Source organism: Xiphias gladius, chromosome 22 (assembly GCF_016859285.1).
Source record: "Xiphias gladius isolate SHS-SW01 ecotype Sanya breed wild chromosome 22, ASM1685928v1, whole genome shotgun sequence".
Classification (NCBI taxonomy): domain Eukaryota; kingdom Metazoa; phylum Chordata; class Actinopteri; order Istiophoriformes; family Xiphiidae; genus Xiphias; species Xiphias gladius.
This window is the reverse complement of record NC_053421.1, coordinates 14587536-14609317: the sequence shown is the minus strand read 5'-3', so window position 1 is coordinate 14609317 and position 21782 is coordinate 14587536. Positions and strand designations below refer to the sequence as shown.

At 44.4% G+C, this 21782-nt stretch overlaps 1 protein-coding gene across 2 annotated transcripts in view; it reads left to right on the top strand.

The window, feature by feature from the left end:
* The window catches only part of kirrel3l (kirre like nephrin family adhesion molecule 3, like), a 33145-nt gene extending 11594 nt beyond the window's left edge, over positions 1-21551 (top strand). The window contains exons 2-15 of one of the 2 annotated variants that reach the window (XM_040118746.1): positions 9501-9656; positions 10284-10433; positions 12402-12559; positions 13979-14129; positions 14325-14430; positions 14776-14924; positions 15059-15186; positions 16369-16495; positions 16676-16776; positions 17457-17655; positions 18476-18583; positions 18783-18892; positions 19058-19147; positions 19274-21551. In XM_040118746.1, the coding sequence (XP_039974680.1) occupies positions 9501-9656; positions 10284-10433; positions 12402-12559; positions 13979-14129; positions 14325-14430; positions 14776-14924; positions 15059-15186; positions 16369-16495; positions 16676-16776; positions 17457-17655; positions 18476-18583; positions 18783-18892; positions 19058-19147; positions 19274-19765 (2225 nt within the window). In that variant the 3' untranslated portion in view covers positions 19766-21551. Of the gene's footprint in view, positions 1-9500; positions 9657-10283; positions 10434-12401; positions 12560-13978; positions 14130-14324; positions 14431-14775; positions 14925-15058; positions 15187-16368; positions 16496-16675; positions 16777-17456; positions 17656-18475; positions 18596-18782; positions 18893-19057; positions 19148-19273 lie in introns of both variants that reach the window. The other variant, XM_040118745.1, reaches the window with a different exon arrangement.
* Positions 21552-21782: the final 231 nt, after the last annotated feature.

Below are 21782 nucleotides of genomic sequence, written 5' to 3'. Positions count from 1 at the left end.
TGTTTAAGACTTTGGTGCAGCCGGTAAGGTGTTAAAGGCCAGGCAAGGGTCAAGAGCCCAACCCACGGCATTCTCTGCCATGATACATCCCAACACACAGCCACCATATGTCCAGGGTTTCATAGTTAATGAGCCAACTCACCCAGCGTGACAAAGACTTTTCACACCCAGTTGATTCTGAGGAAATCTGCAATGCCATGGTATGATTAGGACAGAATGCAGCACTAGTCCAGCCAGTGGCCGTTACAGAAAAACAATAGACAATAGACTAGAGGGTACAGAGAAAGTAAAAGGAGTGTCAGGGAAAAGGGTACATTGACAAAGGAGTTTACAAGGCACTTTGAGCGGATAAACGTAAGAATGATCTTGCCCTCAGCTTGCTGCAGCGCCGTCGTTTGCCTCCATCAAAGCCCCTCGAGACTCTCCCAGCACACTCTGCCCGCGTCACTCACAACTCTGTTAATAAGGCCAGCAGTAAACGCCAGGAAAGATATGCAGGGATGAAAGATCCTTCTCTCATGTTCTCGCTTTGAGGATGTGTTGCCGGGAGTCAGGGGGAGGTGGGGAAAATGCAGCATTATAGAGTAATGCTGCATTTTAATAGAAACAATAAACCCACCCGCTGATAAAATAATATTTTGTGTCCCATATCCTGTTGTGTAGCAGCTCAGGGAACTTTTGGCAGACATGAAAAACCCCCGCCTCCACTGAACTAAAGGTATTGAAGAAGCCCATGTCAAAGAATAAAGTGTGTAGAGCTCCTAAGGGAGAGATATATCACACTTATATGCTTTCACTGTGGCGATTAATATCTGGGAAAAAAGGTCAAACTTGACTTGAAACCGTCCAGTATATCACAGTTACATTCTGAGCCCGTATTTCATACATCAATCCCTGCTATGATGTCTCATCAGCCTGGTCACACAGGACAGACCCACACTGCACATTATCAAAGATTGATGGGGCGTCCTAGTTAAAGACAGGAGGAGGAGAGATGACTGGTTAGGGAAGGGAACTTTGCATTACCATCAGCCTTTTCAGAGATCTTGGTTTTGGGTCCTATGGCCTCTTACAGCCCAATGCAAACATCATCACCGCAGTTGGCAAATGTTATTCCAGGCTTCACTACTACCAAAAAGTATGGGAGAACTTGCAAATGCAGCATTTTGAGGTCAAGTGCTCTTACACAAGACGATGCTGGCTGACTCAGGAAGCTCAAGACAAGGGCTGAGGCTTCCATCTCCTCCCATCCGCCCTCTTCCTCATCCTACCCTGCAACGGAAGACAAAACAAACTGACAGAACAAACAGACAGATTATCCTAAATCCTTTTTTCTCTAACACACACCCTAACCATCTCTTATATCCACTGTTCTCCGTCATCCTACCCATTTCTTGTTCAGAGTGCTTGCTTAATAATTAATTGATTAATTAGTTCGCTCATTAATCATTTATTCATTAATCATGGCCTGATTTTTTAGAGGAAGCGGCACAATCTGAAAAAAACCTGACTTCACATTTCACTCTAATTATGCTCCTTTACTAATCAACGCTTAAAAAATGGAGTTTCAGGAAATTAGTTTTCCCCTTCCCTTCTTTTTCTCAAAACAAAGCAGGATGTATTGAGGTTGGTAGGTAACATTTTTTTTCCCTCCCTTTCTTGTGTTCTGGAGGCTCTTAGTCATCAGTAATTTAAGGGGAATGTTTCAAGTTATAGACAATCTGTTGAACAGAATAAAAATTTGATGTTAAATTTTAAATTAACTTGCCTTTTCTCCACCTCCAGATGAAAGGAAGCAGAAATTCTGGTCACAGACTAACCACAGACATTGATTAATAAATGGCAATTTGAAGACCGTTTGTAAGAACGGAGAGGTGGCAGCATTGTGAATCACACACTTATTGTTTTCACTGGATCCATGGCTCTCCTGGGAGAGGAGGTAATTCGTTTGATCGCCAGGAGGTATGTTCTCTGGACAGAGAGATGGGACGATAGGATAGTTCAGAATTATCTTCTGCAATGTGGTGCTACGAAGGAAAGTGAAGAGAAACACTTTAAACAGGTTTAATTAGAAGTGTTTTTGCGCCTTTGTGTTCCTGGTGGTTGCAGAGTTCACAACACAGCTCAGCTGCTTTCTCTGAAGAGGCTCTTGTCAGCTGCTGACAAAAAAGAATAATGCATCAAATTAAAGAGAGCTCCAGTGAGATGGAGGCAAGTCGGGCATTAACCTCTAAGCTTTAAAAAGCACACATATTAAGCAACACTAATGAGACTCTTATTGAGCTTGCTATATTCAAACACACACAAAAGTACAGCTTTGGCTTCAATGTGCCATTGCTGCTTGCGAATGAGGTTCTCTCTCTTATTCATCTCACAAGCAGCAAACACTGAAGAAGTGAACAATAGCATAGATGGCCCTTTAACTCTAATGAAATGCATACATTTACAACATTACCACCCTCATTAAAAAATAATAATAATAAAGGAAAAAAAAGTATTAATTATGAAACGCACTACTTCCTATCATGGAGAGCCAAGGGGGTCTCCACTGGGCTCAATTAGGAAGAGTAGGCCGCAAATCCCTAGACTAAATTAATTGACACCCAAGGGCATTAGGCCCAGAGTCCCAGCACAGAATCTACGTAGAGAATTCCTTTGTTTTCATTTCCACTGCCTTTTAGAAAAAGCAAGAGATGGGGGCAATTTTAACATTATCTCTTCTTTTTTATGGATTTTTTAATCTATTATTAATATATATACATTTGTTTGTTTTTTTACTTGTCACGTCTGCATCTGGGGAAAAGATTTCCTTTTTTTTTTTAAATTTGTGTCCCATCTTTGAGTTGCCTGTCGGTCACATGTTTTGTACCATTGCTGTTTTATCCACCATGTCAGCTGTTATGCACACACTAAACCAGGGCTTTTGCAAACAGCACAAGAAGTTAATGATTTAAAAGCACAGTAAATTATACTGAAAGCCCTTCCATCCAAACACTGCTGAAAGAAGGGGAGGGAGCCAGAGAGGGAAATTGGGATACAGAGACAAAAAGGAGGGGGGGGGGCAAAAGGGCTGGAACTGTGACACAGATCCAGCCAGCAGCTGTCTAACAGTTAAAACACCAGGGGGTAAGCAGGAACGAAATGACAAGACGAGCTCAATCAACATCTTGTCAACACTGCTGGCTGATGTGTACAGACAATTTCATACCGCCACTACTGACTCCCTCCTCTTTTCTCTCTTTTTTTACATGGCTTTTTATTTCCTGTCCTCCTGCCAGCCAGCCAGTCACTTGCTATCTGTCTACATGGAGTCAGCTCTCAGCTCTTTGGCTCTTGGCTTCAGAGTGGGGGAGCTGTTTAAAAGCTGTGCTAGAATTATACTCAGAGAGATGCTTCTGCCCACTAGAAACCCTAAAGATATGGGACTGTGACAGTGAGTGTGCATCTGTGTGTGTGTGTGTGTGTGTGTGTGTGTGTGTGTGTGTGTGTGTGTGTGTGTGTGAGCGGCAAGTGTGAGAAGACAGTGCAAGAATGAGTGTATTTATGGCACATTGTCGGGCACTGCACCATTCACATACGCTCACACACTCACTATGTCACATCAGCACTCATGCCCCCACCCCACCCCCCAGCCTTCTCCTTTTTTTCCCCCTCTTCCTCTCCTTGTATGCATACCACTCTATTACTCTATCCACTGCATCTGTTGTAGCAGGTACCCAGGGAGAAACTGTGCCGCTGCTCGCCCATGCGATCAGCCTGCTGCTGCCACTACTGCCCTGATGTGTGCAGTGCCCTATTCCAGCAGAGAGAAACCTCCTGGTGACAGCCTTGGAGACAGAATGATTACAGCGTTCCATCAATCCCCTCTCAGGCCCGCTCCTCTGCAATTGGAAGCTGACAGGAGCCCACTTTTTCCATTTTTACCTTACCTCAGTTTTTACAGTCTTTCTAACATGTAGTGGCTCTTTTTTTTTTCTGTTGCTCCCCATACCCTGCTTTCTTTAGTGTTGTGTTGACAAGCTGACACAAACCCCTGTGATTTTCACACTGGGGATGCAGGAGAGTGAGAGAACGGGACATGGGATACAGGATAGAGGAGAGGAAGAGATGGGGAGAGAAAGTGCAAAGGGAGAGGCTGGCAAGAGATGACAGCTGACATGGAGACTGGAAAAGCAGAGTGATGGCAGAAAGAGCCATGGAGAAAGCAAATCAACAATTAGTAACACCTTATATAACTCTCAAAGGGGGCCTGCAAGGCATTGATTTCAGGGATCATGGCTCACTGACTGTAGACATATGAGTGATAAACAGAGGAATGAGAGGATGGGGCTGGATTGCAGGGGGATGCAGGAATGGAAGAGAATGCCCTGGGTGGGGGTATCAGCAAAGCAACGGGGGGGCTGGGTGGATGAGCGGGTCCACTCTCTAAAAAGGGTCTAGGCCTGAGCCAAGATTTCCACAATGGAATAAAGGCTGAAAGGAGAAGCTAGGAGGATTAAACTCCAGCAAAACAGCTCTTAAAAAGCTGTTAGACTGCAATTTGGGCACAAAAACGTAGAATGGGAGAAACGATAGTGAGAGTCAGTGGGTGGGAGTGTAGCTGGAATGCAATGTGGGGGAGAGAAAGGATTGAAGAGAGGCCCGGCTGCATTAAGGTATGAGAGAGAAGACCATCTGTAGAGGCACAAGCTGAAGCTGTTTGCAACGGTCAAAGAAAAACACAGAGTTGCTCACACATGTGGTACATGTGTGAGCATCCACAAGTTGGTGGGTGGCATCTGCTGTTAGCCCCCATCAAGCCCTCAGACGTTCTGTAGGAATCGTGGTAATGAGTTTGGTAGCCAGATCAAATATGAGATGGGTGCAGGGTCCCCGTTGGGACATACTATTCGGTTCAGCTAGGTCAGCACTACTGTTTGGTTCTACACACACATACACAACCACACACACAGAAAGAGGAAGACAAAAGAGCCTGACTCAAAACAAAGGGATAATAATTCCATACAGAGAGAAATGGAGCTTGCATTTTCCAGCCCGATTTAGAAGCCTTATCTAGACAAGGCACAATGGATGGCATTTGGGGAAAGGGGTTGTTTATTCCAAGCTTGACACTTTTTTGCCAATTGCCCTGTTTTGTGCTTGTTTTTTTTTTCCGCTGTTTTTCCTCCTTGTTTTCTCCTCTCTGGCTCTTATTGTGGAAAACTCACACCAGGACTTTGCCTCCACCTCGGAAATGCAAGTAGATAGCGGGCGCTATTTTTTAACATTTTGAATTATTACTGCACAGAGCAAATTGTCCAGTCAAGTTGAGAGCACTTATATTTATAGAGCCCACAGGACTAGATGTTGCACTCTTTGTACTGGATGGGAATAAGGACACGGAGTAAAATCAGGAACTAAAATAGGGACTCTCTGCAAACGCAGCTTGGAGCCTCTTAGAGTGAATGAACATATGCATTTGAGTGTCATTGTAAAAACACAGGAAAATGGACAGAGTGGATCTCCTGAGCTGTTACAAACAAGAGTCTGATGTTATTTTATAATTTATTTGAAGGACGTGACTTGTTAAATTGACGTATGGCCTGGAAGGTTTTTTGTTTTTTTTTGTCAGATTACCAAAATGTCGTAATAGATTATTACTGTGTTGTCTGGGTAGTTAATGCACTGTACTGTATGTGTTTGAGCCACATTTTATCTAAAGGTCATCTGCAGTGCCATCATCTTTCTCAGTCTTTAGCATCATGGCCAGCGCTTACACATACACGTTTTCAGTGCGCACACACACAGAGAGACTGGTTCAATCTAATTCTATCAAGGCAGATGTCGAGTGGTGGACGGATCATTGCTGACATCTGTCCATCGTTTCCTGATCCTTCCTGATGTGAATGTATCTCTATCAGTTCAGATGAAGGAGAGAGAGAGCAGGCGGTGCCAGGGTCGACGCAAAGCTCTTTAATAGGTTGTGTCCAAGTCAGAGAGGCTGTTTTGCAGTTAACTCCAACCATGTGATAGAAACAGCAAAGTCACAAGCCCCTTTTATACAGCCTGGTCAAGGGCGGAATGTTTTAACTTTATTCCGCCTCACCGTTCTGAATAAAAGGTACGAACATGGAAGGACGGGGGGCATTGTTGTTCCACCTTTTAGCCGCAGTGGAGGTAGTCACAGAGCCAGATCGACGTCTGTGTAAAAGGGAGAGCTGGCATGGTGAGACAGACGCTGATGGTGTTGTGTTACACGTAACACCTCTGATTCTGGGATGCTGGCATGCTATCTAAAATCGCACACAGGTGCGGCATTATGCCGGCTTTGTTGGGTTCAGTGTAAACAAGCATAGGTGGCCTAATGAGGGGTCTTGTTAATGGCAATATAGCAGTATCTCTGTTTAAAAGAGGCTACAGTGTCAAAGTAACTGCTAAATGTGCCCTCCGGTGCCTGACAAGTTGCTTTCCCTATTAACACAGCCCCGCCCTCCGCGCTCATTCACACATTCAGATGTACACACAAACACACAGACATAAACATACATGACACATTTTCAGAAAGGCAAACACACACACATTGAGCTCACGCTGTCGGGCAGAAATGTACACACACATAAACTTAGACCCATGTGCGTCCAGCGGCGTGAAATGATATTCCATTTTGAGAAATCCGGATTAAAATGTATCAGGCCAAATGTGTTTTGACCTTGTTACTGGAGGATGGAAAAGTACACACACATACACACACACGAACAAGGTAAGAAATAGAGTAAATGTGGTATTATTTTCTTGATGAGTACTACATCTAAATTTTGATGGCAAGCATACAATATGTGGTACAACTAATACACATCGTACATGTTTAGTTACATGACATGCACGAAGACATGCAGAATAAACTCACATCCTCTGCAGAAATGTTGGGATTTTGAAGGGGTTTCAAATCTTTCTTTTTGAATGTGATTCAATTGCAGCCAATAGACAAGCTCCTCATTTTGAGTCTGGCAAAAACACTGAAAGCTATGGTGTGTGTTTTTGTACATGCATGCATGTTCGTGACAGTATAGCACACCGAGAACAAGCCTCTTTACACCCACAGCTCAATACTTCCTGTGACTGCCTCTCCTCCACTGTTTCTTTGTCTGGTTCTGTTTCTCCCTCTCTCCCCGTCAGAAATGTATTCATGTAATTAAGCTGCTAATACACCGTCAAAGAATTGTCTAATTCAGCAAGGAGGAATTAAAGGAATCTGGCATGAGTCATTAGCCAGTCGAGATGTTCTGTTGAGCATTTTCAATAAGGAATCTGGAGAGCAATGAATCACTCATATGGTGTGAAGACATTTGCAATAGTACATACTCTGTACTCTGTATTTGTACGGCTGCATATGTATGTGTGTATGTGCATAGTGTTAATTGCCATACGTGAGCATGAGAAATTGTATGTGGGAGGGGTAAAGAGAAACAATTCAATGCATCTAATCCATCCAAACAAACAACATATGCAGTGAATTATTACCTATTGTAAACATTTAGATACTCTGGGCAAGATACTTAATTGCAATCAATGTTTGTACTGTTGCAAGTACAAAAGAGGAAAATCCCTAACTCACTGTGCAAGGGGAGGCATATGAAAACGCTCAATAGCTAATGAAGGCAGAATGTTAGGAACAGGCAGGCAGACTTTAAAAACAGCATTTTTGAAGGTATGATGGGAAAATGCCAGCCTTCGCTGAACGCCTAATAGCCTGAGCAAAGACGTTTCACTTCTCATTGACGCTGTCAAATTGGCCTCTTTTGATCCACAATGTGTGACACACATACAGTCTACCTATTTGCACCTACAGCTCAATAGGCTTTTCAGACACTTTGGTGAAATGATGTACAGGGAGACATAATTGGTGAACTAACATGCATTGTTCTCTGATCTTTTTTCTGTTCAGCTATCTATTAACACCTCTTTTGGCTCAGCTGGAGAGTAAGAGAGAATGGCTGCATGTGAAAATGGGGTTTGAGGCAGTTGTTGAGAACCACAATGGTCTGAGTTGTGGAGAGTTCACGTTCCTGATGAGCTCACTGTTTGGCAGCTGTAATTGTGTTGTTGGGTAACGGAGGAGGGAGGGTGCAAAATGAGAGGGGAGCAAGGGGCAGGGTTCAGTCCATGGTGCAGCCCGAGATGAAGTGGATAATTGAGTGCGGAATAAACACTGCCAACAACCTCGGAAGCCCCCCTTTCAAAAAGAAAGAAAAACAAGAGAGAATGGAGCGAGAAAAAGGGGGAAGAGATGTGGAAAGAGAAAAGGGGTTAGAGAGAGAGAAAATCCCAGCTCCCCTCTGGAGGGGGGGGGGCGAAAGCTGCTATTGAAAAGCTATTAAACTTGCATTTAGCAGGATTGATTGGAAATGAAGAGGCCTATTAAAAGAGAGGGACAAGGGGACAATAGCGCGTCTCTGGCCGCCGTATGTTGCCCTCCTTTCAGCAGCTTTCCTTGCTGGGGGGGAGGCAACCCTGTCTGTTTAAGCGCTCCCACCAAGAGAAGCTGTTCAGGGGGGGCTTAGCACTGCCTGAATAGAACCCTCTTTATCTTCCTCTGTCCCCCTTCCCTTCCATTCTCCACTGAGCAACAAAGAAAGAGAGAAGGAGAATGAGGGAAGGTTTTTTAAAGTCTTCTTCCCGACGCACACAGACACCCCACTTAGATAACCAACCAACTGCCTCTCTCCTTCTCCTCCTGCCTTCCCCTGCGGATTAGTTACCTATGGAGTGTGGCCATCTTCCCGTACCAGTAGGGTTTGTAATACTCAATTTTTAGCATAGTGGCACAAACCGTTGGAACCGTGGATCCATATTGACACTGTGTTTTTGAATGTGTGTGAAGACAGGCCAGCCAATCCGGTGAGACTGTGTGCCATACTTAAACACAGCAGCGAAACGGCGGCAGGTGTCTCCGCTGACTTTCAGCACGCTGAAACGGATGGGTCCCCCGGGAACTTTAATGGAGATTTGATTGTTTAACATCCATTTTTACAAAAAGCAAACTCAAAAAGTGGCAGATTTTTCTCCCCAGAAGTGCGTTTGCTTCATGTCAACGAGTATAGAACCATATGGTCTTGGGAAAGAGTTAAATAAGTTATGAGGCACAGCTGACTCTTGACTCTTAGACGCTACATTTCTAGAAAAAAAAAAAAAATCACACGTCAGCCTTGTCAATCCTCTCAGCAAGTGCCATTAAAACAGTAGAGTGAGCCGACCACTTCATGAGAGGCTGCCCTCCTTTATACTTCCTTTTTCACACTTTTTTAAAGTGCAAGTTTCTCTCTTCTCATGCTACATCTCTGCTGGCACTGCAGAAACGTACTGCCATTACACTCTCTGAAAAACCATGAGCGGTATTCTGTGTACCTATATATTCTATACTTATTTTGTGAATTTCAGTATGAATTGTCCATCTACCATCATGGACAACGGGAATTCTAAGAGATATGATATTCACGGTGTGCTTTTCTCTCTTCCCCTAGCAGCCACCCAAGCAGCCTACTTCTCCCAGCAGCCCCAGGACCAGGTGGTTGTATCTGGTCAGTCAGTGACTCTACCTTGTGTCATTGTGGGTTACCGGGGAATGGTACAGTGGACCAAAGACGGCCTTGCACTGGGAGGAGAGAGAGACCTACCAGGTATTATCCCCGTCTGCCTGTCACTCTTTCTGTCGTTTCTCCACTGCTTTCTGTGTGTTTATTGCTCCCTCTGTCTCTGTCTGTCTTACCAAGATCAATGCCAGGTCTAATTAGAGACCAAGTCTCTCTCTGTCAACCGCTAGGGTTTTACACAAATGAACGGTGAGAGAACAATGTAATGTGGACAGGTTAGCTACTGCTGCACACACCAAACTTTAATTTGTTGTTTAGCATTTTAAGGGTCTTGTAGGAAGGTGGATAATCAATTGGCTTTTGTCACGCACTGACATTTAAATGTGTGGCAGACTACAGAGAAGGTGGAGAAGCTTCCTCTTGACCTTAGCCACCCCATCTTTATTGTGTCTGTGTTTAAAGGACAGACTCCTCATGCTGCAGCCTCCTCACGTGTTGCATTTCCAGCCTCATGCTGCTCTGCTACCACTACGGCTCAATGCCTGGCGCAGCGAGGTGCTGCGTGCTTTCATTTGTGTCTTAAAGAGCCTTGCCACGTTTCTCTCGTCTTTGTTCAAGGCACAAGTCTGTTCATTTTATAGTCCTTTCATTATGTGTTTGTTGTTGGTTGGTTTGTTTGTCCCTGACTCTATTCTCTGTGCTGGCTTCATGCAGGCTGGACGCGCTATTCCTTAATGGGCGACCCACTATCAGGCGAGCACAGCTTGCTGATCGATTCAGCAGAGTTGGCGGATGACGCGGTGTATGAGTGTCAGGCTACACAGGCGGGACTGCGCTCCCACCGTGCCAAGCTCACTGTACTAGGTAAGATACACAGCTCATACATGATCCTCACAGCCAGCCCTTGTGCCAAGGCCGGCAGGCTGGCAGCGCTTGGGAACAATAAGGGGAGTGTCTTCATCACAAAATACAGAAGCATGTAGACAAATATACAAATAACGAAAGTTCAATACACAAAAAATAATCTTGACATAGACAAATAAAAAAATACATGAAAATAGTCTTCAAGTGATTTGCAATTCATAGAATAATTTCTTATCAGCACTCAAAGATAACCCTGTTGTAAATCTAATTTCCTGCTAAAAAATCATGTCCTGAAAGTGTAATTCAAACCAAACAAGGCTCAGCCAAGAGATTCGGCTAGAAAAAAAAGGAAACCCCTTTGCTCTCAATAGCGATAATCAAGGCTGTGGACGTTTAGGATAATGTGATTGCTGCAGTCACAAATGACTTGCGCAGTCGCTTGAAAGTAAGGGTCTGCACAGTTAGCACATTTTACAGTGAGCCACAACATTTGTCAACCGAAAGGCGGTTTTTACATTAACGTGATGTGAGTGATCTACTTCTTCACACAGACGTTCAGGGGTGGGGGGTTGGAATGATGGTGAGGAGGAGGAGGAGGGCCAGGTCTTGCGGGAATTGGAATCGGCAAAGCACTGCTGGCATCTGGTGGCATGCAAAGGAATATCACTCCATTAATTAGTCCTGTCATTAGTCCATATATTCAACTACAAGCAAGTATTATACATAAAGAGGGGAAAACTCAGAGGGGACGATTATACAGGCACGATGCAACAACTTATGCCACAACACAATGCACAGCTTTCGCCACAGAGACTGCTATCCTTGGATCTGTTGCCATTAAGATGTGTATTCTGTGTTCATTGAGGCGAGGTGACAAGCGGCACAGCTAAATTGGAAAGGCAAGCAGATTGAGATCACAGGTAGAATTTCGGAAAATTTCAACGAAATGATTTGATTCAGACAGCTTACCCCTGTCCATCAGCCCACCTTCCTGTGTCTATTGTCACTGTCAAAGCTGCACAGAGCAGTACAAAGAAGTGTGGTCATCACATGCCCACACACAGCCATAAAGATGTTTGTGCGGAGGCTGCAAAGAAAGTTGTGCACATACCTGTATAACGTGTGCATGTCCATGTGCATGTGTGTGTGTGTGTGTGTGTGTGTGTGTGTGTGTGTGTGTGTATGCGCGTGTGTGCGTGTGTGCGCATATGTTTGCGTGTGTGTGTTTGTGTGTGTTTGTGTGTGTGTGTGTGTGTGTGTGTGTGTGTGTGTGTGTGTGTGTGTGTGTGTGTGTGTAAATCAATGTGGCCAGATGAGACCAAAGCAATCCTGCACAGTCAAAGGAGTCAACCGCGGGAGTGCAGTCAGGGGAATCGGCATGGAAATTAAAATCACCTAGCACTCGGATTCCATTAGTGTCCATGCTGCAGCAGCGGAAGGACCTCTGACAATTCAGATACACACAGTGAAATTGGTTCGGTGGAGGGAGCGAGAAAGGCCAGCACAAACCCCATGTTTATGCCTTCTCTTATTGGTTGGGGAGATAGACGCCTCCATCAGGGGTGGCACGCTTGGCTTGCCAGTGGTGCGTGCAAAACCATGCAAATAAATGAACAAATAAGCAATTCAGTTGAAACATCACTCTGCAAAAGTAAGAGCCAATAAAGTAATAATGCTAGTCCCAAGAAAGGACAAAAAATAAGGTTGAGTGTGTTTTTTTCTCAAAGGACAACTGTTCTTGGTCTTTCCTCCTGTCTTAAACTACACCTTGTTAAACAGACACATGGCCATAAGAAAATATTGTTTGCCTCTTTTATTTCTGTGCCATATTGACGCTGAGCTAAGAGCAGCAACAAGCTCAATATCAGTATGACTTCTTTGTGGCTCTGCGCTGGCCTGGAGCTGCAATGAGTTTTTTTTTGTTGTTGTTGTTGTTGTTTTGAATGGTATTTTTGTTCTGCTTTACAGTTCCTCCTTCAGACCCTGTGGTGGAAGGTGGCCCTGTTGTACGTCTTAAGGCCTACACACCACACAACCTCACCTGCAGAGCCTCAGGAGCTAAACCTGCTGCTGAGATCACCTGGTACAGAGATGGAGAGGTCATGGAGACTGCAATTTATTCCAAGGTACAGTGAACACAGATCTTTGCCCAGCATTATCATTCAATCACTAACACCCACACAATATTACAAAATGTAACAGCGGGCAGAAATAAATGCAAAGCTATTCAAAACAGAAATATTTTCTCTTAGGGTATAATACTCCCTCTCTTTTTCTTCCATTTCTCTGTTTTATTTTTCTCATCTTTCTTCCATGGTCTCTCACATTTTTTTTCTATTACCACCCTTCTCTCACAAAATGTGTTCGCTCACTCTCTGCAGTCCCCCTCCCATTTTCACTCATGCCTGACCCCCCCCCAACCCCTCCTCTGCCTCCCCCCGCACTCACTAAATCCCCTCCACCCCCCTTTGCTTGCTAATGCAGCGACACTACAGCATAACTGGAGCATGCCAAAGCTCAGACAGGCATGAGTGTTTCATACAGTAGAGTTTCTGCAGAGAAGAAATCACCCACAACAATGCAGAAACACAATGGGGATGTGCCGGAGCGTAAGCCAGCCATGGCTGGGAAAGTGTCACATTTTTCATGCTCTCTGACCACCCTAAACGACGCTAAACGCCACATTTAAGGAGGCGAGAGCCCGCAGTGAGAAGGGATGGAAGAGGATTGGAGGGGGAAGGGAGGAGGGGAGAGGAGAGGAGAGGAGAGGAGAGGAGAGGAGAGGAGAGGAGGAATGGGAGAGGAAAGAAAGAAGGTAGAGTTAACAGAGAGAATTTCCAACTTTAACAAGTGAGGGGTAGAGAATGCTTTGTCTAAGTGAGGGGTGGTGATAGGGAGTGATGTGATTTGATCTAGCATAAAAATGCTCTTTGTGTGTCTGGCTGAGGAATTGAAAGGCCTGGTCCATTGATTTGGCTGTCCAGGGAAAAGGCTCAGCTTGTCCTTGCTCTTTTCCAATGATGTGTGACACTTCTTCTTCACTGTCATCACCCAAAAAAACACAGGCACCTTGGCCATCACGTTTTTTTTTTTTCTTGTGTGTATGTGAATGTGTATGTGTATGAGGAAGAGAGGGAGAAATTGAGAGAGCAGTGAGCCATATCCTCAGAATCTACACCTTTCCTCACTTAGGCGTATTGATTTCTGTGAGCAGTAAATAGATTTAAAAGATGATGACAAACAAGGAGCGCTGACAGGGAACACTCTCAGAAATGTGGGAACAGCACAATATCCCTGCTGCATCATAAAATATGTGATTTAACTGCCATGCCAAAGAACAAGATGGCAATTTTAATGCCTCACACATGAGCAAATAGGACCTGCAGTGTCATAGAGATATTCCTAAGTGGTGCGATCACAAATGGTAAGTGACTTGCTTGTGCGACATTGAGCTGATTTTCAGTTCTCCTTGATTGTAATGGAGTCTCTTTTTAAAAATAGTTTGTAAACTGTTGTTCGGTTTTCATTGTTGCCTAACTCTACAGACATTGATGGAGGATGGGAAGAGGGAGGCGGCTGTCAGTATGCTTCCAATCATCCCAGAGGATAGTGACTCTGGACGCACCTACACCTGCAGGGTTCTTAACCCAGCTGCCCCTGCTGGACGACAGACATCAGTCACTATCAATGTCCAGCGTGAGTGTCCTGGCATCAGCTTGCCTATAAAAGCCACCATCAAAACATTGTAGCAGAGTGTATGCTATGTGCAGTAAGCTGTAAAGCACATTTGATTCTCTTAAAAGATGAATGGTAGCAATTACTAAATCCAACAAAGTCCCAAATCATACAGTCCTGATAGTAACATGGGAAAAAACGTTGTCCTACTCACAGACCCTCCTTCAGTGACTCTATCAGTCCAGCCTCAGACTGTGACCGAGGGAGCCAAGGTTCTCTTCATCTGCTCTGCTTCGGCCAATCCTGAAATCACTGGATACAGGTATCCATCCCTTGCTGTTATCTAAATTGTTCACTCTGATTGCACCCTGCACATAGAGCCAACAGATATTAACATCTGACATGACACAGTACAATCTTTTAACTATTCCAAGATATGATAAGCTGCAAACATGCCATCTAGAGTAGAGCAGACACCAAGCACAGCAGTTCAACGATGTCACGTGTTTAGTAGATATATCAAATTAATAAATTGGCTGCTTGATTGGCAGTGTTTGATTGTGATTGGCACAAGCCATGAATCAGCTAATAGCCACTTTGAAACACATGGCTAAGTACCTTCCCTGAACTAATGCAACTGTATAATGTTATTATTCATCCGTCCCAGGTGGTCAAAAGGAGGAGTTCCCATCTCTGAAGCCAATGGGGACAGCCTTGAAGTGACAGTGGACTACTCTTACTTCACTGACCCTGTCTCCTGTGAGGTGTCCAACTCGGTGGGCAGCACAAATGTCAGCACGCTGGTCGATGTCCAATGTGAGTTTGACTTGAGGCAAACATTGTATACAATGTGGCTAAGATGGGTATTTTGAGATTTTCTAGAGGTATGTGTTATTTTAAAAGCAGTCTCTTATTGATTGTATCTGGCTGTCTGTGTTGTTTCCCACTAGTTGGCCCCAGACTGCTGTCAGAGCCAAAGCCAATGACAGTGGATATAGGGATGGATGCATCCTTTACTTGTGCATGGACTGGAAATCCTCCTCTGACCCTGGCCTGGACGAAGCAGGGCTCCAGCGTGGTAAGGCAACAAACACTAGTCAACACCTTATCTTGGTGGTAAAGCTTCAACACCATCCCTCAACACCATCCTTCCAGAGAGAAATATTCACACATGGCCTTGAGGCATGAATCCCTCTTTTCCACCACACATTCTTTTTCAGGCTGAAGCTTCAGCAACTTCTCTCACCATGCTCCCTAGGGGCTAAAGCCTCTGGCAGAAAACTGTCTGTCCACTGACAGATTCATTCAGCATCGTCAAGGCACATGACATGCTTTCATAACTCTTACTCAATCAATCGATCATTCAATCAATCAGTCAACAAGTGAGCCAAGGTGTGGTTCAAACTAACAGAATTACAATGTGTACAGCATCTTTTAGAGTGGCATCTCTCCTTCGCGGACATTAAAAAGGCATATCCATTACCTAAAAATCAGTTTCATAGGTTGAACAAATGGGACATTTCCACCTTTACTTTACATCATCCTGGTAAAAGTCTTTCAGCGCACGCGCCATCAGTGGAGACATCCCATAGGAGCTTCTCTCCTGGCAGCTAATATAATTTCTGAGGCGAAAACTCCCCCAGTAAAGAATGTTGCGGGATGGCGTAAGTGATGCTGTCATCTCAAAGAGTGAATGCTTTCAGCCCCAGTGAGGGAAACATGCACACATTTTTCTAATCCACCCACTGCCACTGTCCCTCACACAGCCACAAGTAATGGATTAATTGGGTTACTCTGTAAGTGTGTTGAAATAAAAAATTGGAGAGAGTGAGAGGGTGGATATGGGGGGGGGGGTATGGGGGGGGTTAATGGATTAATCACAGCTTGATGGAATGACAGGATCAATGAGCTAAGGAGTGAGTGAGTGTAGCAGCTCCAAAGGCTAGGGCCCACTCACACCATAGTACGCTCCACTCTGTACCTACTATTTAATTACAACAATCTCCCCAGCAGAACGGTCACTCAGCGGTGGCTGGATTGCTTAATGCTGTGATTAAAGCTCTTCACAATGAAATTAAACTCAAACCACCAGCATTTGTTACAATGGTCAGCCCTCCATCTGTGCCGACTCTGAAATGAGTGGGCCACTGATAAAGGTCCCAGTCTCCTTTGTCTGCCTCTTCTCCCCCTACACCTCGCTCTTTCTCGTGCTTTCTCTCTCTAACACACTTCTCACTTGTCTCTCTGGATCTCTCACTAGGTGCTCAGTAATGGTAACACCTTGCAGCTGAAGGCTGTTACCCAGGAAGATGCTGGAACCTACACCTGCAAGGCCATCGTACCCCGGATTGGAGTTGCAGAAAGAGATGTCACTTTAACTGTAAATGGTGAGAGTCTTCATTTGAAAGTTCACAAAGTTGCTTCAATGTTTGGAGCAATCTGTTGAATAAGCAGCACTAAAATTAGTATCTGACAATTTGGTATTGGTCAGTATTTCAAAATATCCATTTTCTTTTTTATCATTTCTCTTCTCCGGTCTCTTTGTCTTTCTTTCTTCTTCACATCAGGTCCTCCTATCATCACAGCGGATGCCACGCAGCATGCTGTCAAGCACTCCAAGGGCAAGCTGGAATGCCGGGTGGGAAGCAGCCCCCCACCTGATAAGATTGTAAGTGAGCCTCTTATTTGTACTGTGCGTCATTCACTTATGTTTAGGAGCTTGTATGTTGCTCCTAGCCACACCCACGTGAGAGCAATTACCCAGTGTAGCTTTACCCCTGACCCCTTTGCATGAGCACATCTCCACCTCGCACGCTAACAAACATTCACACACATATTCACAACTGTAATTGCACAGAGCTTGACTGGAGAGACTGTAGAGTTGGGGGAGCTGTGGGAGACCGGCTTCCTGCAGGTTTCAGCCAAACCACATTCAATTAGCAGGCCCAAGAGGCATCGCTCGGCTGATCCCGTTGAACTGCTGAACATACGCTGGGCTGAGAGAGGATAATTAGGGTGTGAGGAGGAGTGAGAGACAGGTGCCCTGCTGGCCCTGTGCTGGAGACAGCAGAGAGTAGCCTTATTTCATAGTGCAGCTACCTAACCCTCCTTAGGGCTCACCTGCAGGGCAAACGTGGGAGGCAGCTTAAACATGAGCCTGTGAGCTGTGTCAGCTACGGAGCACCTTAGAGGTCGGCAGAGAGAAAGCAGAAACTGGTGTTCAGTCAGCGGCAGGCGGGGATCTAAGGATAAACATCCGTGCAGGACTCTGCTTTGCTCACCGATGAGGAATTATTCATAAAAAAGTGACTTACTCCCTGTTGTCTGTCCTCTTGTTCCTCTCCACAGGTGTGGACCTTTGGAGAAATGAGCCTGTCCTCTGGTTCTTCCGGTCGTTACTCAGTGCAGACAGTTACCAGCGACCATGGAGTCCTGTCTTCTCTGGTGCTATCTGAGACTCTGGCACAGGATTTCCAACTGCGCTACAACTGCACTGCTTGGAACCGCTTCGGCACCGGCACCGCCCTGGTCACACTGAAGGAGCAAGGTACACATTGTCAGAAGTAATAATCCCCACCAGAGCCCTGTACAGAAGTCAGAGGGATACCCTCAACCCTTGCTGCGAAGGGCGCCAGATTAGGTGAAAGCAGTGCTCCTGTCTCGTGCTTATCTCAATTTTACTCCTCGAATCGATATGATTTAATCAGCAGATGGTTCCTGTAATGAATATGTTTGCCCCACAGCATAGATATTGATTGGGGACAAAAGTCAATTAGGGGAAGCCACATGTGTTTGTGGTTGGACTCATATTATCTTTCCCTTTCTCAGAGCCAAGTTTAGCATTTCAGCCTGCAGCCCCTCTAAGTGATCTTAAAATTAGGAAGTAGTACTACTACACTGCTGCTAGTGGAAGCCTTTGTTGCAGCAGACACCAAAAATAAGGTCCTCGCCAGTAATTTACATCAACGTAGCAGAGTGGGGTCTCCAGAGAAATGGGCAGCGGTATCTCCTGGAATCTCTAATTAGATTACTGTCTATTGCTTCATTGCATGTCAGGCCTTGTTACCCTTCTCTCAGAGAGATTAGAGACAATAGCCAGACTGTGGGATGCCAGATTGTCCGCATGAGCATACACTAGCTGTGAGCAGGCCAGGGCTCACTGCAGATGAATTTATATAGGCGCTGACATTTCTGGGATTAGCAAGACAAATGAATGGAACCATTTCTTTCTTTTGCTCTGATCTGCACGTTCCTGACACTGAAACTTATGCTGTACCATCTCTCATTTCATCCCTCCCTTTCTCCTGACAATTATCTGCCCCCACCCCCTACTCCACATTTTTCTTCTATTACTGCTATTGTTACAGAAGCCTTGCCTATGTTGATAATTGTTGGTGGTGCAGTAGGTGGAGGCTGTGTCCTGCTCATCTGCGTGATCACTCTGGTCTCCCTCTGCTGCAGGCACACAGGCAAAGGTGAGCTCAACGGTTAGTATGGGCAATTGGGTCATCAGCCAATTCTTAAAATCAAACAGATTAAAGTCTTTCTCATTTGTGAGCTGAAAATTGAATAGTTTTCGTTCAATTTTTGTGCTATTTTCATAATTTGTCATGTAAATTTTGACATACAAGCTTGCCTGGCATTGTCAAATAAAACACTTTTCAATCCCCCTAGGTAAAAGGTGCACTCGTCTTTCCAAGAGTGACATCAGAGTTCAAATTGTTCACAGTGATCACAATGCTACACGTGTCAATGATGACGAGGAGGATGTCAAAGAGCCCATGGTAAATTTCTTTGTTCACCATCTCCTTATGCCAGATGTCTCTATTGATGGTTTGGGAAAATTCACATTAACACTGTACCGTAATGCTTAGACTTAATTATGTTCTTATTCAAGCGAGGTCTTGTTCATCCTAGTAATTCTTCAAAAATGCTTGGTCTTCCATCAGGCTCCGAACAGCAGCGAGTCTCCTGGGACATCGCGCACAGAACACAGTGACCTTCTGGAAGAGGAGGAGGATGAAAGATCGGACATCAAGGTAAAACTTAAAACACTTAGTTGAATAAAAACTCTCAAAAAAGCAGGTATACATTATTTTCATCCATTATACATGATACTGTAAGGGTATAAGTTGCTGATTTGTTTTTTTCTCTCCCCCTCATAGGACCCCACCAATGGCTACTACAATGTCCGTGGCCATGAAGACCGCCATGTCCGCAGCAGTGGTTTCTCTGAATATGTGCCCAACTCTCGGCCCGTCTACACTCCTTCGCAGCTGCCCTCCCCCAGCCCCATTTATGGTCAGCATGGCACACAGCCACGTATCTATGACTTCTCCCACCGATACGCAACCACCACAGCAAGCAGAACCTCATATGAACAGCAGCAAGCTGCCCAGCAGCAGCCTGCCCAGCCAGCCAGCATTTATCCCACTGACCCCCTCTACAGTGGCTCTGCTTACTTACCTGCTACCTACGGTCGCGCCTTCACCAGCTATGTCAAGCCCGCTTCCTATGAGAAGGTGGATGCATATGACCAGTCAGATCAGGCCAGCAAGGTGTCCAGCTCATCTCGGTTCTCTTATGCCTCCTCACAAGTGTCCTCCCAGCAGTCTGACTATGGCCGGCCCTCACAACGTATGCAGACTCATGTCTGATTGGACAGAAAAAAATTGGAGAAAAGAATAGTACAGGTGCAGTGAGTAGATAACTATTCTCACCTCCACATTCATGTGTGGCTGGACTAACATGAACAGAGACTTTCTTTACTTGGACAGTCCTTTAACGACATGTTTGGACAGTATTTGGAGGGAGTCACGTGATTTAGGTTTTGGCATAACCAACCCGTTGTGTCGGATGGCAGGATCTACGATAATGCTATCTGTAGAGCTCCTGAGCTGGAGAATTCAGCAGATTGTGATGTTCAAGTCAAACTTATGATTACAGTGTGATACCTCACCAGGTTATCTCTACATGATGACCACCCAAACCTGTGGAGATATTCTGTCAGTGCAAGGGCCAATTAAAGAATAAATCAAATGCATCTCCGGAATTTGGGTGGACAAAACGACAGGAGTAGCTGTTTACCTGCATTCCAGAGTTTATTTTGTGTCAACACTAAATATCAAACATGACCTCTAAAATACTTTGAAAGAAGATACTACAAGCTAAGACATATTTGAGGAAAAAAAAACAGATATGAACAAACTATTTTTGTCTGTCATTTGATGTTTTGTTGGCATGCAAAAAGAATTTTAAGCACATTTGTGTCTCTATCATCAACAAAAGACTGAGCTATCCACAGAGACAGACATAAACTATTCTGCACAACAGGCTAGCTCTACTGACCAACAAGTGCTACAGGCACTGTACTGTATGAAGAGTCTAATCATCAGTGGAATACTTCTGGCCTCAGCTGTATTCCCGGAGCTTCGGATAATAACCATAACATGCTGGACTTAGCAGTGTTGCTTACCGGTGGATAAAAGAAGGAGCTATGAAGAGAATGTGTGTTTTAGCCTTCATTCTTATGAAGGATAATATGTTAACTGTGTGTTGTACCAAGATGGACAAGGTAAGGCCATGAAAACCCAAAGATGGTGATAATCGTACACTGGAAAACAAGCTGAGGCAGAATACTGCTGTCCTACCCCTGATACTGTTTTCTGCTGTGTTTTCCGATTGTAAAATGAAGAATAGGCTATTACCAGAACAATCAAAATTGGCGGTTTGGAAAATGGTGGCAATCTTGAACTTGAAATAAACTTGAAAATGAATGCAGCGTCTTCAGCAGGCTCAGGTGGGGTAAGATGTGTAAGGCAGTCCTAATGTGGACCATAAACTCTCAAGTTTTACAACTCAATCAAATTGTCTCAATATGTTTACAAGAAACAGTACTACCCTGAAACACTAAGTATCTGTACAAATGGCTGAGCCCATACTTTCTCTCTGTTGCATGCAAATGATGTGTCTAGTGAAAATCTTCAGCGTTTGTATTCATGTCCATTTCATATTTAAGACATTGGTTTATGCACCTGGCCCAGTTGTATTCCTCTTCCTGGAAGTTTCAGTATGAATGCCTGTACTGCCATTTGTCTAAAAAGCTGTTACCAGGCAGCCTGATGATAGAACAAATGTCACTTAAAGTGAAGAGGCAAACATCATCGCTTGTCTTTATTTTTATATTTTATATAAGCCTTAATGTACAGCGTGTAAGCTGCTCTATTGTAAATTATCTTTATATACATATGTATCTATCTTGGTTGATTTATTTGGCTCCACGGATTTTCTTCTGTAAGTTGTTCGTCAATCATTGAATGAAGTTACTATGCTTTTTTTGGAACACGACTAATTGCCATTTGTTTGTTTATTCTTTTAATAATGTATTAAGAATTTTATTTGCTAAAAATGAGCTACCGTTGCCTGTACCTTTGTACACATATTTATATTTAAATAAAACCATTTCCGATAAAGAACTAGTTGGTGTGGATCCTGCGAGTTAATCAGCCTGGTGAGTAGCTTCATTGTGCATGGAGAACAGTGACAAACAAAGCTTCCCATGTAGAAACAATGATGAATACATAAATTAGCAGCACTGTCTATGTTGATTTTCCAATTCCCCCAGTGGTGCGCTGCTTTTAATGAAGACAGATGAGAAAGTAGAACCCCCACTGT